The sequence below is a fragment of the Botrytis porri genome (genome assembly GCF_014898465.1).
Source record: "Botrytis porri strain MUCL 3234 chromosome Unknown BPOR_002, whole genome shotgun sequence".
Taxonomy (NCBI): domain Eukaryota; kingdom Fungi; phylum Ascomycota; class Leotiomycetes; order Helotiales; family Sclerotiniaceae; genus Botrytis; species Botrytis porri.
In genome coordinates, this window is record NW_024066076.1 from 3,432,137 (window position 1) to 3,448,690 (window position 16,554).

The following is a 16,554-nucleotide window of genomic DNA, read 5'->3' on the forward strand; positions in this document are numbered from 1 at the left end:
TGAGTAATGTAATGTAATGTAATGTAGTGTGGTGTAGTGCAGTGTAATGTCAAGTGATATGATTGGTTGATAGTTGAGTTGATAAGTCGAGTATATGACTTGTATATCGACAAGATGAAGAAGGTATTAGGATAGAGATATAAGATTACTTTTGAGAATCTTGAATAACGAAAGTAGTAGTTGGTAATTGATAAATATCTCAATGATCAAAGACTGAGAGATGGATAAATAAATATATCCCGGGCACAGCCTTATAGATATAACAACGAGTGACGAATAACTTTCTCAAGTGGATAAGATAAACTTTTCAAAAGATAGATCTCGACCTTTCACTAAACGTCAAGACTGATGCAAAGATGAACCAAAGTATACGACGACGGGGAACAGCAGATGCTCCAGTTCTTAACTTAAATGGCGAGATGGTCTCAAAGGGCAATGGGGATCCAAATGTGGTATGTGACCACTGACTACTAATAACTATGTGACCTAAGTAGTAAGTCTGATACACGCATGGAGCTCCGTTCTGTTATGCAATGTAATGCGATACGGATCCACCCACCCCAAAGGGAAATCCTGATTCCAATTCCTGATGTTTGAATGAGAATTCCCGGGATCAGGTTAGATTCGATACGTTTTATCCTTTTTCTCTGAGTAAGGAAGTGGAATCGCTTGGCACTTGGACTTTTTGGACTGGCTCGCTGGTTTTTGTCCAAGGTGTGAGGGATGGAATTATCTAGAAATAGAATCATGGAAATACAAAGCACGTATGGAGTAGACGGACGGACTCAGACTCAGATGGAGAATTAACGTTAATATTGAATATCTATGGAGGGGCAAGTGTGATGTGAATACATTAATCAACAACATGTTGAATTGCAAGGGGAAGGGGAAGGAATTTGATGAACAAGGGGGTCCATTTGTATTGTGTAAGGGGGTTGTAGATGTTCATTGTTAATGCATACGATAACGAACGTTATACTCCATACACAATTCATTTATTCAATCGTTACTTGATATGAATGTGATGTGAATGCAGGTGTAATGTGAATCTCTATCTATCTACGTTGTATGAATAAAAGAATGCAATAATCGATACTCGAACATCAATTGACGATCAATATATTGGATGGAGATTAGATAAGTCATATCCTCTGTATAGTTATCGATCTGTATATTTATAATATGTGTCCGAAGTATATCGTAACATAACCGAACACCATGTTACAGAAATTGTCTGGAGGTCTGGAGAAGGTCAAACTTTGAATTGATGGCCAAACTTTGGTCTTTTCCCCGGGTAATGTATATATCTGTCGGTTTGCCTGTACCTTCTACCTTCTACCTTCTATACCACCTATATTGTTCTATACATATTCCCAAATGTAGGTACTCTGCATAAAAATGTACCTGCAGAAGCCATCAACTCACACAATTAGACAACTCCCCCCTCCTCCCCCTCGAATCTTCCCATCCAATAACCCAGATAATATCCTACATATCAAAAAAGATATCAACAACAACCTCGGGAAATACGAAAAAAAAAAAAAAAAAAGAATCAATCAATCAATCAATTCATCCCCCTGCACAACTCCCTAGTCAAAAAAACGAAGCATTAAAAGATGATGCGATGCAAAGTGTGATGAAATGATATCAATACGAAGGATTCACACTGAAGAAGTGAGTTGATGTGATTACGCTTTGATAATACCAGTTCTTACGAAACCCCCTTTGCCACCCATCCATCGGATTATTAGACTGGATGTGGAATCTCTGGAATCTTCTCAAACTTCATTCTCACACTTTGATAAGTGATCTGGACCAACTAATTATGAATGATGATGATGATGATAAAAATAACCTTGGAAATTGTACTCGTATACAGTAGTTAGTGAGTGGATTATGAAAAAGGAAAGAAATGTGAAAATTGTTGGTTTACTTATGGAGCTCAGCTACTCAGGTATTTACATAACTCTAAAAGATAGGATAAACTAACTCTACGATCATCAACACCATCATCAACACTATCATCATCACCATCCCATTCATTCTCAAAAGAAAGAAAGAAAGAAAGAAAGAAACCAAAGAAACCTAACCAACCGGTACCTTCCCCCTCCCCTCCCCCTCCTAGGTACTCCACGTAACACGTCAAACGGCATTCTGCATTCATTCCTTCGACTTCTTCAACTTCGTAGACAGTGTCGATTCCACATCTCTGCATCGAAATTCCCCCCCAAGATCTAGAAGCCTCTCCTCTTCCCTGCCCCATATTTTCTGTCCTCTTCCTCCAGTCTGCAAGTTCCCCGTTATGTCAAGTCTTACAATGTACACAGTATATTTTCTCATGACGAGTGACGAGTCCATCAAACTCTCTGTACAATGTACACCAGTTAAAACTTGACATTCTAGACCTCCTTGTCTTTTTGAGTTTTGGCCTGGTCAATCGCTACGGAGAACAACACATACATATATATGCAGGGAATTCTCCAATGTTTGCGTACGCGGTATGGAGATTCTATGGGGTATCGCTGATGGATGGATGGATGGATGGTTAGGATAGATGAATGGATGGAGGTACGAATGTATGGTCTGGAATCCTCCCAGATATTCTACTGGTATATGCAATGCGGAACACTTCATTCAATCATCCATCCATCCATCTAACCAACCGTTCAATCAATCTATCTATCAACCACTCATTCATTCACATTCCCACTTATAAGTACTTTGTAATACATTACTCATTACTAGATAACTTATCCAATATATAACATGTAACGTGTAACATACACACATCACGAGATCCCCAACCACCACTTCAGTTTCAACCCTGAAACGGAGCTGCTACAATCTACAGCTGACCGGTATACTCATAAGGGGTAACCGAGTACAGATGGATGAGGGATACCTACATACCGGCAGATGCATACATACAGATGAAATGGAGAACAGGTACGTGCGAATTGATTGATACATCAACACACTTACTCGTAATTACTCTGTACCGTAAGGAAAATCATTCCCTCGGTGTTTCCGCTTCCTGTGCCTGTCCTGTTCTCCTGCTTGAAATGCATGTTCTCCTTGTATCTTGTATCCTTCCTTACATTAAGGTTAGTTCAATACGATTCAACCCTCCCAAACCATACATTCTCAAACTCCTGCGTTCCTTTCTCACCACTCCCACCCCACTGCATACCGGTATTCTCCCACTTCACACCACAACTAACCCAATACACACAACAAAATACAACACCTCACCCCGTTAAATAAATCCATATCAGATCAGATCAGATCACATTAGCATATACCTACCCACTGTGCTCTGTATATCAAACCATCCCATACAATCACATCACATAATATCACATCTTCCCCCCCTCTCATCGTATCGCATCACAAACTCCATTTTTATATCATATCATCTTATCATACCATACCATACCATGCCATACCATACAGTATCAGATTCATATCCATATCATATATCAGACATTACATATTGCATATAATATCTTATAATCCATGACTGAGAATCCTCTTTTATCCTGGCTCTTATTCTGACATTTACACTTACCCCTCACATTTCCCAGATAATATTTAAGTTTCCGCTTCTGCCCCCTCCCGTCCACCTATCGTATCCCTCGAGGAAAAATATCGCTTACCTATGGTTAAGCTTGACCTATCTAGAATCCTAGATTTTGTATCAATACTATCGACATTAATCATTATCGATATCGATATCATTCTCAGCAACACAAACCCCCAAATCCACTGCCCATCCCCCATTCCTAATTACTACAACCACCAGTGGGTGCACAGACTCACGGGACAACGTGATAGGAAAGCACAAATTCATTTTCAATTATATTAACTTCAAAATTCAATCAAAATTCCATTTTCAATCGGATATCATTCTAATTAATAAATTGTATTTTTTAAATATAAAAAAATGATATATGAAAGATTTATATGGAAAAGTAGAGATTTGAACTCGAAAATTCAATATTACGATGCCTCATTAAATATTTTAATAGGAAATTATATAATCAGTTATTGAGACTTGGATTTTTATTTCTTTATTTTCATTTTTTTTTATTATATAAAATTCTTAAGTTTGAAAACTATAAATTTTTGTTTTGAAAGAATTCAATAGTCATTCAAATTTTGATTAAATTATTAAAATCGCTCTTTTTAGTATGAAATTATACTTTCTTTTTAAGTGTTCTATGAGTCTGTGTACCTACTGGTGAACCCACGAAACTGTCACGAGGTGACACTAGCCCTTCCTGTCCTATCCTGCGATATATGTGAGAGCAAGATAGAACTTCCAGTTCTATCTCCTAGTCTTTTATGCTTTTGTGGCATAGCGGTAAAGCTTCTGAATGCTCCTAGAAGTGGTCCCGTGACAGAAATCCTCATCTCGATTTCCCATCTCCTACGACTTCCCATCTCAACCTCCTTTAAGATATATTACATTATCTTCCATCCTCTCCTTTATTCTCCTCGTCTCGACTCTAAATCTATTTATCTCTCTAGGTATATATCTATTTGTTCCATAATACTTACTTTCTAACTCACTTTATTTATCTTAAGTATACTATGATACGATATAATATAAAATATTACAATACGATTATAACAAATCAAGGTCATTAGTAGGTATACAGACTCATGAGACAACGTAATATGAAAGTATAATTTCACACTCAAATTTATCAACTTTAAAATTCAATTAAAATTTAAAATATAGTTTAATATCGATCAAAATAATAAATTGTATATTTTATATATTAAAAATGATTTTCTATGATTTTTCTAAAAGAAAGAGATTTAAGCTTCAAAGAAATAGTATATTTTCTTAATAAAAAGTTTAATAAAAAATTATATATCCTTTTATAAAAATATTAATATTAAATTTTTTCAATTTAATTTTGAAAAAATATAGAATTTTTGTACTTGAGATTCATACATCTGATTTTCAAAGAGATTAATCGAAAATGTGAATTTCAATTGAATTTTCTAAATAATTATTTTTATTATGAAATTATACTTTTTCTTTTAGGTGTTTTATAAGTTTGTATATTTATTAATGAGTTGTATAATAAGGTTATATATTTTAGTAAAGATTATTAGTTTTTGGTTATAATATTTAATACATATAGAAAAATATATACAAATTATATAATATTATTTATAGCTAGTATTTATAGTTCTTTAAAAATTTAGTTTAGAAAAAGATAATTAATTCCTACTCGTTCTATTATATCTCTTACATATTATATAAAAGCTTTCTAAAACCTCTCTTCTTTCTCCTCTACTAACAATACTACTTTCATAATAACATTTCTATAATTGTATGAACGTTGATCACTAGGATCTAGTAAATCACCTCAATTCATTAGTTACTGTATTTCAAGCCTTTAGCAAAAACGAAAGAAACTAGCTCTTTCTATAACATCTATATAAGATCTATAATTTTCTATATATAGCTAGTTCTTTAGACAGAATATAACATAGATATTTAGAACCTACGAAAACGTATCGTGTCGACTATAATACACACATTGGGTTTCTGCGGTTGCTTACTGGAGATGAGCTTTCTGGACTTTACAAACGATAGTCACAGGATTTTTCCTCCAAACTCCAGGCGCTACACATCAGTCAAGAATGGACCAAGCATGATGATATCATAAAATTCTGGGACTTGCCCTTGAAAGCGTCGATGAACAAGGCCATAGCAGGTCCACTCCTCGAAGCCATAAATCCCGATTTCACTAAAGAATTTCTCGAGTTCCTTCCATATACCAACCAACTTGTGAAATCTTTCCTCCCTTGGTTTGTCCCTAGGGCTTCCAGTCTTGCAGAAAGCTTGTTGCCACCGTGAAAACATGGCACAGTATCGCGAGATTCCAGTTCAAGGATCAGTATGTTGATGCTGATGGTGATGCTGATCCTTGGTGGGGCTCACGATGCATACGAGAACGACAGCAATACCTATCAAAGGTAGACGGTTGGGACTATGATTCAATGGCTGTATCGAATTTCGGTCTCTTATGGGGTAGGTCAAATATACCTTTCCTTCAACAACAGACATAACTGACTATCTCATCAGCGCAAGCATCAATGTGCACAAGGTGGCAGTATGGGCCGTAATATAAATATTCAAAGATCCAGCTTTACTTTCCCGTGTTCGGAAAGAACTACAGGAAGCTGCTTTAGATCCTGAATCTCTTGCATCACCCCAGTTTTTTCATAAACTAATTCAGATTCCGCTGCTACAATCGATTTATGCAGAAGTCATTCGCTTGCATGTGGAAGTTCAACACGTTCTCTATAGCCATCATTCACCGGTGTATGTGAATCAGTGGATTTTTCCTAAAAAAGACTCCCATTCTAGTACCTTGTGGCCCGGCACATCACGATGCCAAAGTCTGGAACTCGAGAAATGGAGAATTTTCACTAGATACCTTCTAGGCGGATCGGTTCTTACTATACCCAGAGAACGCTATGAGCGGACCTATCATCACAACACCGTCATTCAATGGTATTTCACAATTCATGTCATCTTCTCATCAAAAGAATTCCTCAAAGCCTATCTATTACAAATCCATCATGCAAAATTCTTTCATTAAATACAACGTGGAAAAAAGGACTTACCCAAAGCGCTTCTTGGCTAAACGTGAGATCATTGCTGTTTTTGCAAGAATTGTGCAACAATATGACGTTGAGTTGTTGACAGAGGAAAAACATTTCAAACATAGAATGGCATTTTATGCTTATGGCACTCAAGCCCCAAAGAACAAGATACCTTTCACAATTAAAAGAAGAGAACGTTAAGTGGGTAGAAAGATTCGCATGGAAGATATTTGAGAAGCCACGCAACTGTCACTGACTATGAGTATACGGGGAGGTTAGGCTGATTTTTGCTACGAGTGTTCTGATAGAGAATGATAAGCTTGATCGAGTAGGTCAAAATAGAACAACTTAAAGTTGACATGCCATGTCATCGCTCTAACATTGAAATTTCTTCATGATCGACCTAAGCAAGTGGATAATTGACTAGAACCCATAAATATCGCACCGAAGTTGAATGTAAATCATGGCAAAATTCGTGGAAAATTCTTACTGTGGTTCTCATTTCCGCCTGTGCTATGTATGAGACAACAAAAAGACTTAATTCGACAACGAATTAGCATGAGTATCTAGAAGATCGCCTCCAAGTATACTGTTGAACGGGACCAAAAATTTCTGCTTTCTATTTTTCATTTTGAATCTCGTCAATCACCTTCTCATTCGCCCCTCTGATAGCCTTAACTAAATCTAGACCATATCACGACCCGTCACGGGTGGATGTAACTCTTGCATTCCAGCCTGTTTCTCATTAACCACTAGTTGCTTGATTCAGGTGAGGGATTGTACTTGCGAGCAATTCTTGCTTGTAAATTCGACCCAAATGATCATATTGAGATAGACGCATCTTGAAAGCTGTTGTTTAAAATATGAAGCCTTCGGATAATTTTTTCATATGTTGGGGTTTCAATTCGGTAGGCACTCACTCTATGTATGTATCATGAAGGGAAAGGAGTATGAGATTCTATACTAAGTATACTAAATCACTTATTAATATCTTACTAATTAAGAGATATATTGATGACTAATAAATATATAATATGATTTAATATTATAAAATTATATCATTATATCATTATATTGACATATCTTTTATTAAATTAATTTATAATGAAATAGAATGTAATCAAATGATATGAAAGATTATTAAAAAAGCAGACTAACAATTGATTGATTGTACTTTCTTTTTATAATATAAATGACTCTGTAAGATTAGATTTAAATTAATGTAGTTTAATACTGAGTAGATCATATCACCAAGTAGGCCACTTTCATCTCAATTTACACTCTTTATATTCAATATATGTTTTATTAATTATTTATTATGAAATTTACAAATAAAGAAGTACATTTACTTTTAATTATTAAAGCTCTTCAAAAAAATAAAAAACTAAGTATTCGATAGGTTATTCAACTATATAATATATTTTATATAATAATTAGCTATAAAATGAATAATTTACTTTTGTATATAGAAATTCGAGTGAATTATTATAAGATTATAGAATTAAAAGAGAAAGTAATTATTCAATATATTCTTAATATAAATCCAAAAGGTTTTTTATTTAAACTTAAGAATATGGAAGATATGGTAAATTATATTCTTGAATTGAAGGGTGCGAAATGTATTGGGAAGCTTTAAATGTATTGATTTATAAAGTATCGAATTGAATTAAAGATGTGTTTTAATTGTATTTATAATTTTCAAAAAGCTTTTTATAAAAATTCTAAGTTTTTTGAAGAATGGTTTTAATTAATTACAAATATGCAAGTGAAATACAACATTTTGAATGAAGATTTCTATAATTTCGATGAAATAGGCTTTATAATGAGGATTATATATACAGTAATAATAATAACTAATATTAAACAAAATAATAGAAACAAGGTAGTACAATTAGGCAATTGAGAATGGGCTATAGTAATAATATGTGGAAATAAAGAGGATGAAGTTATTCTTTTATTTCTAATAGTTTAAAAACAGATTTATCTCTTTAATTAGTATACCGAAATTAATCTTCCTATGGATTGGGTTATTAAATCTACATCTAATAGATGGACAAATAATGAGACAGATTTAGAATAATTAAAATATTTCAATAAGTACATTAAGAATCGAAGAAAAAGCAAATATTGAATGTTAATATTGGATAGATATAAAAGCTATAAATCAATAGCTTTTTAAGCATACTATAAAGAGAATAATATTATATATTTACATTTATTATTACATTCAAGTTATTTAACTCAATCACTTAATATTGACTATTTTAGTAATCTAAAACATTTATATAATAATTAAATTGATGGATTTATTAAAGTATATATTAATTATATTTCGAAGATTGAATTCTTTATAGCTTTTAAAATTATATACAAGGAATCAATTACCTCTTAAAATATAAAATCAGAATTCCAAAGAACAAATTTAATCCTATTTAATTCTAAAGTTGTATTCTCGAAATTAGATATTCGAATTCATATATTTACCCCCTCCTCTTTTAATCTAAATCAATGGATTTCTTAAACTTCTTATAACCTAATTAAAGCTTTTTCTCAATTAATATTAATTAAATCTTGAATAACTTATTATCAATTAAGCTTTTTTATATCTATATTCGAAATTATATTAATTTTAATTAAAAGTATAAAAAGATTAGCTTATGAAAATATACTTTTAAATATAAAGAATTATACACTTCAAGTAGTAAATAAAACATTAAGCAAACATCAATACACAAAAAAAACTTAATTACATTAAAAAGGAATGTTTATTAAATAAAAGGCTTTTAATATATTATCTCAATAAAAAATTAATATTCAGATTTAACATAATAAGCATTAAAAAAGAGGAAATTCTAATAAGGAAGTATTTTCTAATTAATATTATAGTAAATACAGAAAGACAGATTATAATACAAGAATCTATTAAAACAATGTAATAGATCCTAAATTATTAGATTCTTAATAGTTTAAATCAATTAATTCAATGATTATTAAATGATCTGTATTTGAAGGTATAAATTGAGATGAAAATAGCCCACTTGGTGATATAACCCACTCGGTGTTAAACTACATTAATCTTATTTATAAGTATAGAAACCATTAGAATTTCATTATAAATTATATAAACCTAGGATATTCCTTAAAGAAAACCTAGAAAAAGCAAGCAAATTCAGATCAATTCAAGCTCTTTCTTATAATTTGTCTTCAATTTAACTCTCATACTATATATTCGATTTATACCTAAATCTAAAGTGACTGAGTCTTCAATTAAAACTAGAATACTAATAATAATATTATTATTCTAGAGCTAAGCTTCAAGAAGGAGACACTTCATATTGAAATCACTAGATCTCCGTATGTTATTGAGCTTAGTTGCCCTTATGAACTATTCACATTCTGCCTCGTAGCCACATCCAAGTGTAATCTAAGTGCATTGTAGGCCGATGTAGTTGTCGCCAAGCTCTACCGAGAAAGTCACCTTTGTGGCGGCTCTGACCATCTATCATTCCTCGATGCATAGAAAAGGGTGCGCAGCAGCTTTGAGTATGATCTAAGAGTAACCTCATCCTCTATGTGCCTCACTGCACGCTGACAGGATAATCTCACCAACGCCTTCCTCCTCTAGTCTTGTCTACGGGTGATGCTGCAGATCCATAGTGAAAACACTTCTAGAAATATTCCATACCTTCACCTCGCTCACAAACTCTAGGCTTACGACAGGTTTGCACAAAGGTTGCCTGTCATTCACAAACTTCATGGTTAAATCAAACATTAGTTTGCGTGTGCATGCTACAATACACTTACTATTTTAGTTCTCACTGAACTTGAAACTTTTCATCTATGGTTCACTGCTACCTTGACAAAAAATCATCGTGTTTATTACACTGAGATCCTTGGGAGCCATGCAAATCCTCGTGCCAAGATGCTTGGTAAAACAGGTGGTCCGAAAATCTCTTGGAACGATTTATATATAGGTACCTTAGTGAAGTTGTACGTAACTCATGTATGATATATACATTTTATAGCGAATTTATAGAGTATATACACAATATAAAATTCTCTACATAATGTATATCGCTTATACAATATAAGTCTTCCTATATGATATGAATTTTCCTATACAGTATAAGTTTTCCTATACGTTTTCAATATAGCTTATTAAGCAATAATATTATTTACGATAACTACTAGAAATAGTACTAGTTTATATATTGATATCTAAAATGTCAAATTTGATATTTCTTCTTTTTTAAATTAGTACTTTTGATATTTTTGTTCTAAATACATTTTCAAAAAATGATATTTTTATTCGATATTCTTTCTCATTATTTTAATTCTGAAATTAGAAGTTATAATATTCTAGATTTATTTTTGAATTAATTTAAATTCAAAAAGAAATATTTTTTTATTAAACAATTTAATAAAACTAAAATATTTTATTAAATTATATTTCAAATTATATTTTAACCTTTAATTTTTAATTGAATAATAGTATATTATAAGATAAAACTAATTTTTTTATTTTGATATTAGAATATTATTCTTTTATTTTGAAATTAAAATAAAATTTCTTTATTTTTAAGATTAAAATAAGATTTAACAAGAAATCGAAATTTAGAATAAAATATCATTTTTTGAAGAGTATTAAAAACAAAAATATTAAAATTTACTTTAACACATTATTTTTAAGAAAAGAAATATTAATTATAACATTTTAGATATCAGTATATAAAAAAGTCTTATTTCTAATATTTGTCGTATTATTTATTTAATTTTTAATTTAATATTAAATATCTCTTTCAGTTATTAAGAATTCTTATTTAAATCAACATTCTCTATAATATAGTAGTAGTATATATAACTTTGAATAAAAAATAAAACTTATAATTCATTATTAAATTGATTATTCATTAAGTTTATATTAGAGATTTTTGATTTTTTAAAGTTATTTATTCCTAGTTATTAATCTATAGGTACTTAGGTACGTCATACTATATTATATTTTCGCTTAAAAAGCTTACATAATGTATATATAGTTGTGAGATTCTATAATAAATATACTAAATCACTTATTAATATCTTACTAATCAAGCTATATATGAATTAATAATATAAGTATAATATGATTTTATATTATAAAATTATATTATAATATAGCTATATCTCTTATCAAATTAATTTATAATGAAATAGAATGACATAAAATCATATAAAAGACTATTAATAAATTAACTAAATTAATTAATTGTATTTTTCTTTTATAATATAAAATGATTCTATAAGATTCGATTTTGTCACGGTATACACGTGATCACGTTCGATCAGGCTAGTACAACACTAAGCTTTAAGCCGATCATATATATAACTTTATAATATATTCTCTTTAATTCTGTAACTTTTAATTCTAAAATTAATCTTTAAATGTTTGTTAAATTTGTTATATTATTAAAAACTTTTTCAGATAAGAAATAGAATAATATTAGTATATATTTATAAATAAAGTCCTTATATATATTTTATTTATTTTTATTTAAGTATATTATTTCTACTCTTTTGTTTATATATAGATCTTCTTAATATTATTCGAAAATGTTATTTCTTTTTTTGCCCTTAATTTCTTAATTATAGATTATACTTCAATAAACCTTATGATTATAGAACTTTATAGCGAAATGATTTATTAATAAAATAAAATCTTATTCCTACACTTCTTAATCCTCGAGCACATTCCTACCATTCAAATACCTTCTCAATCGAAACCCTCTCTTTCTGATTTCGAAAAGTTTAATAATAACTTTTAGAAATTTAATATATGATTATTCTCAATTCAAGCAAAATTATAAATAGATAGTATTACAATTAGCGACTTTATTATTCAATTTTATTATGTTTATTTCAATCTTGAATCTTATATACAAGCTATAATACTATCTTAACTTTCTTTTCTCAATCAAAATGTTCCCTTAAATTATACAACAATCCTAAATCAACTTACACATATCTACAACAATTCAAAGAAAATATAGAAAATTAAAGATAAACCATTCAATTTTAAATAAGGAATAGATTTTCTACATACCTATATTATGAAATTTGAAAGAACTCTTTATAAAGCAAAAGGCTAGAATTGATCTAATTCAAATAAAATCTCAATCTTTTGTAATAAATTTAATACTATTCTTAAAAATCATCTTTCTCAACAACTTTTATTACCTCATTCATATCTCAACTTTATTTAGATTATATAACAATTAACTATATATATAACAAATAGATTCTCTATATTATTTCATTCTAATGAACCTAAAGCCTTATATTTATTATAAAATCCATCCCACTCTTAAAACTATAATCTAATAAATATTAATAATCTTAATATTCTTAATACCTTTAACATCCCTTTAAACAAAGCCGATTACACTCCAATCCCACCTTATATTAAAACACCTGAGTTTTCCTTTACTAAAAGAATTCAATTATATAAGGAAAATAAGTATATTCAATACAAAAATACTTTTTATTAAATATAATCCTACCCATTTAATCTATATTAAAACACTCGAAATCGAAAAGAATTTATCCCAATTATTATATTTACTCCTATTAACTTCTACAACAACAACAATAATAATAAAAACCTAAATAAAATAATCAACAATCGATATTTTAAAAATCATTTAAAAGAAGTATAAACTTTTATCAACACTTTTCATTTAATAATAATACATCTAGCCTCTCAAAATATTTTACAAAAAATCAATAAAGAAAATAATAATAATAATAATAAAAATAAGTTTTATTAATCATATTTTATACTTGAATCATTTATTTAAAATAAGTTCGAAACGAACTCTTTGTTACGGGAGCTGCCTCTAGGGTCACGTGGAAGTGTCTAGAGATCTCTCGAGGTGGTTTAGACTAGACTTCAAGTAGGAATTCAATAAGGTTGTAACTGGTTGCAATTCTCGTAACTATAGTATGAAACTAATGATTGATCTTGAGCACGAAGCTCTACATGTAAAGAAACCCTTTCCCTTATATAGACCTTTGCACTCTGCGATCCCATCGATCCCACTCACTGAGAGTAGTGGGCGTAGTGGGATCCCACTGATCCCATTGATAATAATCGGTGGGACTGATGGGATGGTCCATCACGTGATATTAGTCCCGTGAGTCTTGTCGTCCTGTCTTATTTCCTGTCCTAGGGCTAATCCCTTGGGAGCTTACTAATCCTAGCAAGACCTCTCTTGCTTACTGTGTCCTGTATTGCTTATTCTTCTTAGGACCCTACTGTCCTAGGAACCATGTCCTATGATTCAGTGTATTCTATAACTAATACTATATACATGCCTGAGGCTTTCCTTGGGTGCCTAGTGTCCCCCGGTATACTGCAGCTGAATCACTGAGGCCTATAATACCATTATAGCCTATAAGTCAGTGATTCTACAGCCTGTTACTAATCCGTTGTAACACTCTTCAAAAGAAAGAGGTAATATCACAATATATACATAATCACATTCAATCAAGCTAATACAACACTAAGCTCCAAGCCAATCGCATATATAGCTCTATATCACACTCTCTTTATTTCTATAGCTTTTAATTCTAAGGTTGATCTTTAAACGTTTGTTAGGTTCGTCACAGATTTAAATCGATCTTATTTATAAGCATAAAAACTACTAAAATTTCATTACAAACTATATAAACCTAGGATATTCTTTAAAGAAACCCCAGAAAAAGCAAGCAAATTCAACTCAATCAAGCTCTCTCTTATAATTTGTCTTCAATTCAACTCTTATATTATATTCGATTTATTCTTCAAGCTAAAGTGACTAAGTCTTTTACTATTACTAGAATATTATTATTATTATATTGTTACGATGGTCTGCCACAATAGACGTCATGTGACCCCGACGCTTAGGTAACCGGATCAGAGGGATCATTAGTGATCCAGTTGATCGGATCAGAGGGATCATTTGTGATCCGACTGAGCACAGAGAACGAAGGTCTATATAAGGGAATGGGTTTCATTACAATGTAGAGCTTCGTGCTCAAGAACAATCATTAGTTTCATTACTATAGTTACGAGAATTGCAACCAGTTACAACCTTATTGAATTCCTACTTGAAGTCTAGTCTAAACCACCTCGAGAGATCTCTAGCCACTTCCACGTGACCCTAGAGGCAGCTCCCGTAACACTTTGAGCACCATTTCTGCTTCAAGTACCGATTCAATACCAACCGACGATATGGCACCCACCAGTGCATCCGCGAGCAGTCAGGCACAAGCACCCGACACCGACGATGTCGAGATGACCGATGCTCCCAAGGAAATTACCATCAACGAAACACTCAAGATTGCCTTACCAGACAAATACCAAGGAAGTCGACAGGAACTCGACACCTTCCTCTTGCAACTTGAAATCTACTTCAGATTCAACGAAGACAAGTTTACCGAAAAGGAATCCAAGAGTGTATGGGCCGTATCATACCTCAGAGGAGAAGCAGGCAAATGGATTCAGCCATACTTGCGGGACTACTTCGAGAACAGCGAGCGATACCGCATGAAACCTACCAGAGTAATCTTCGAGAGCTTCGAAGGGTTCAAAACAGAAATCCGTAGGATTTTCGGAAACGCCAACGAGTTAGAGATAGCCGAGGAAAAGATCTTTAACATCAAGCAAACAGGATCAGCCCTCAAGTACGCTACGGAGTTCCGAAGATATGCAGGAATGACCAAATGGGATAAGACCGCCATCATGAGCCATTACCGAAAAGGGCTCAAACCAGAAGTACGATTGGAACTAGACCGAGACGGCGAGAGTAATGATTTGAACGACTTAATCAAGGACTCTATTGAAGCCGACGATCGTCTCTACAGATTTAAGCAAAGCCAAAGATCATACAAACCTCAAGAAAATCAAAACCAAGGGCGTTACCGCAAGAACGAGGGTAGACCACGATACAATCCACAGAGATACGGAGACCCTATGGAGTTAGACGCCACGCACCACGCAAACAGGAATGATGATCAGGAAAAGAAACGTAGACGAGAAAACAACTTATGCTTTGAATGTGGAAAAACAGGGCACCGGGCAGCGGATTGCCGAAGTAAGAAGACAGGAGGAAAGAAAGGCAACTTCAAACCCAAGTTCGGCAAAGGCCAACTTAACGCTACCTTTGTATCCCAGGAACATCCAGCTAAGACCGAAGAAACTGAGACCTTCACCAGTGAAGAATTCCGGAAATTATTGGATGAGTTACCACGAAACCAAGAGGGTATGAATGCAGTAGATTTGTGGGAACAGGAGTATTACCGAACCCCATCACCGTCGGTAACGGAAGAATGTATTAAGGAAGAGATACCAGCAGATCACGCGATGATGAGCTGGACTGCTTGCTATGATGAATTCTGCGGAATCCATCGATCAGATAAAGAAGCAACCGGATGGTTCCCCAAGAAAAGAAAGACAAGGAACCAACAATCCAATGAAACAGACAAAAAACAAGTTACCCAGCAATTGAATGCTACAGGACAAGCAGGACAGATATACTGCAAGGTCAAAATAAACGGACAAATACAGCAAGCCATGATAGATTCAGGGGCTACAGGAAATTTTATTGCACCAGAAGCTGCAAAGTACTTGGGAGTTCCACTCCAGAAGAAACAAAAACCCTACCAATTGCAGTTAGTTGACGGACAACTAGCAGGATCTGACGGGAATGTTTCACAGGAGACACGACCAGTACAAATGAACATAACCCAACATTCAGAGGTTATACAGCTTGACGTTGTGCCATTGGGCCAACAACAGATCATCTTAGGGATGCCATGGTTGAAGGCACACAATCCTAAGATAGATTGGTCACAAGAGACAGTGACATTTGATCAGTGCAAGAACGGTCACGACGACACGTTCAAGGC

The 16,554-nt window shown here is 32.5% G+C and overlaps 1 protein-coding gene across 1 annotated transcript; it reads left to right on the forward strand.

Moving 5' to 3' along the window:
• Positions 1-5,716: 5,716 nt before the first annotated feature.
• On the forward strand, positions 5,717-6,831 carry EAF01_002017 (uncharacterized protein; the record flags this gene model as incomplete). The annotated part of the gene is made up of 4 exons (XM_038910267.1): positions 5,717-5,809; positions 5,920-6,052; positions 6,163-6,344; positions 6,469-6,831. 4 exons carry the CDS (start codon positions 5,717-5,719, stop codon positions 6,829-6,831), a joined length of 771 nt encoding a protein of 256 aa, XP_038775079.1.
• Positions 6,832-16,554: the final 9,723 nt, after the last annotated feature.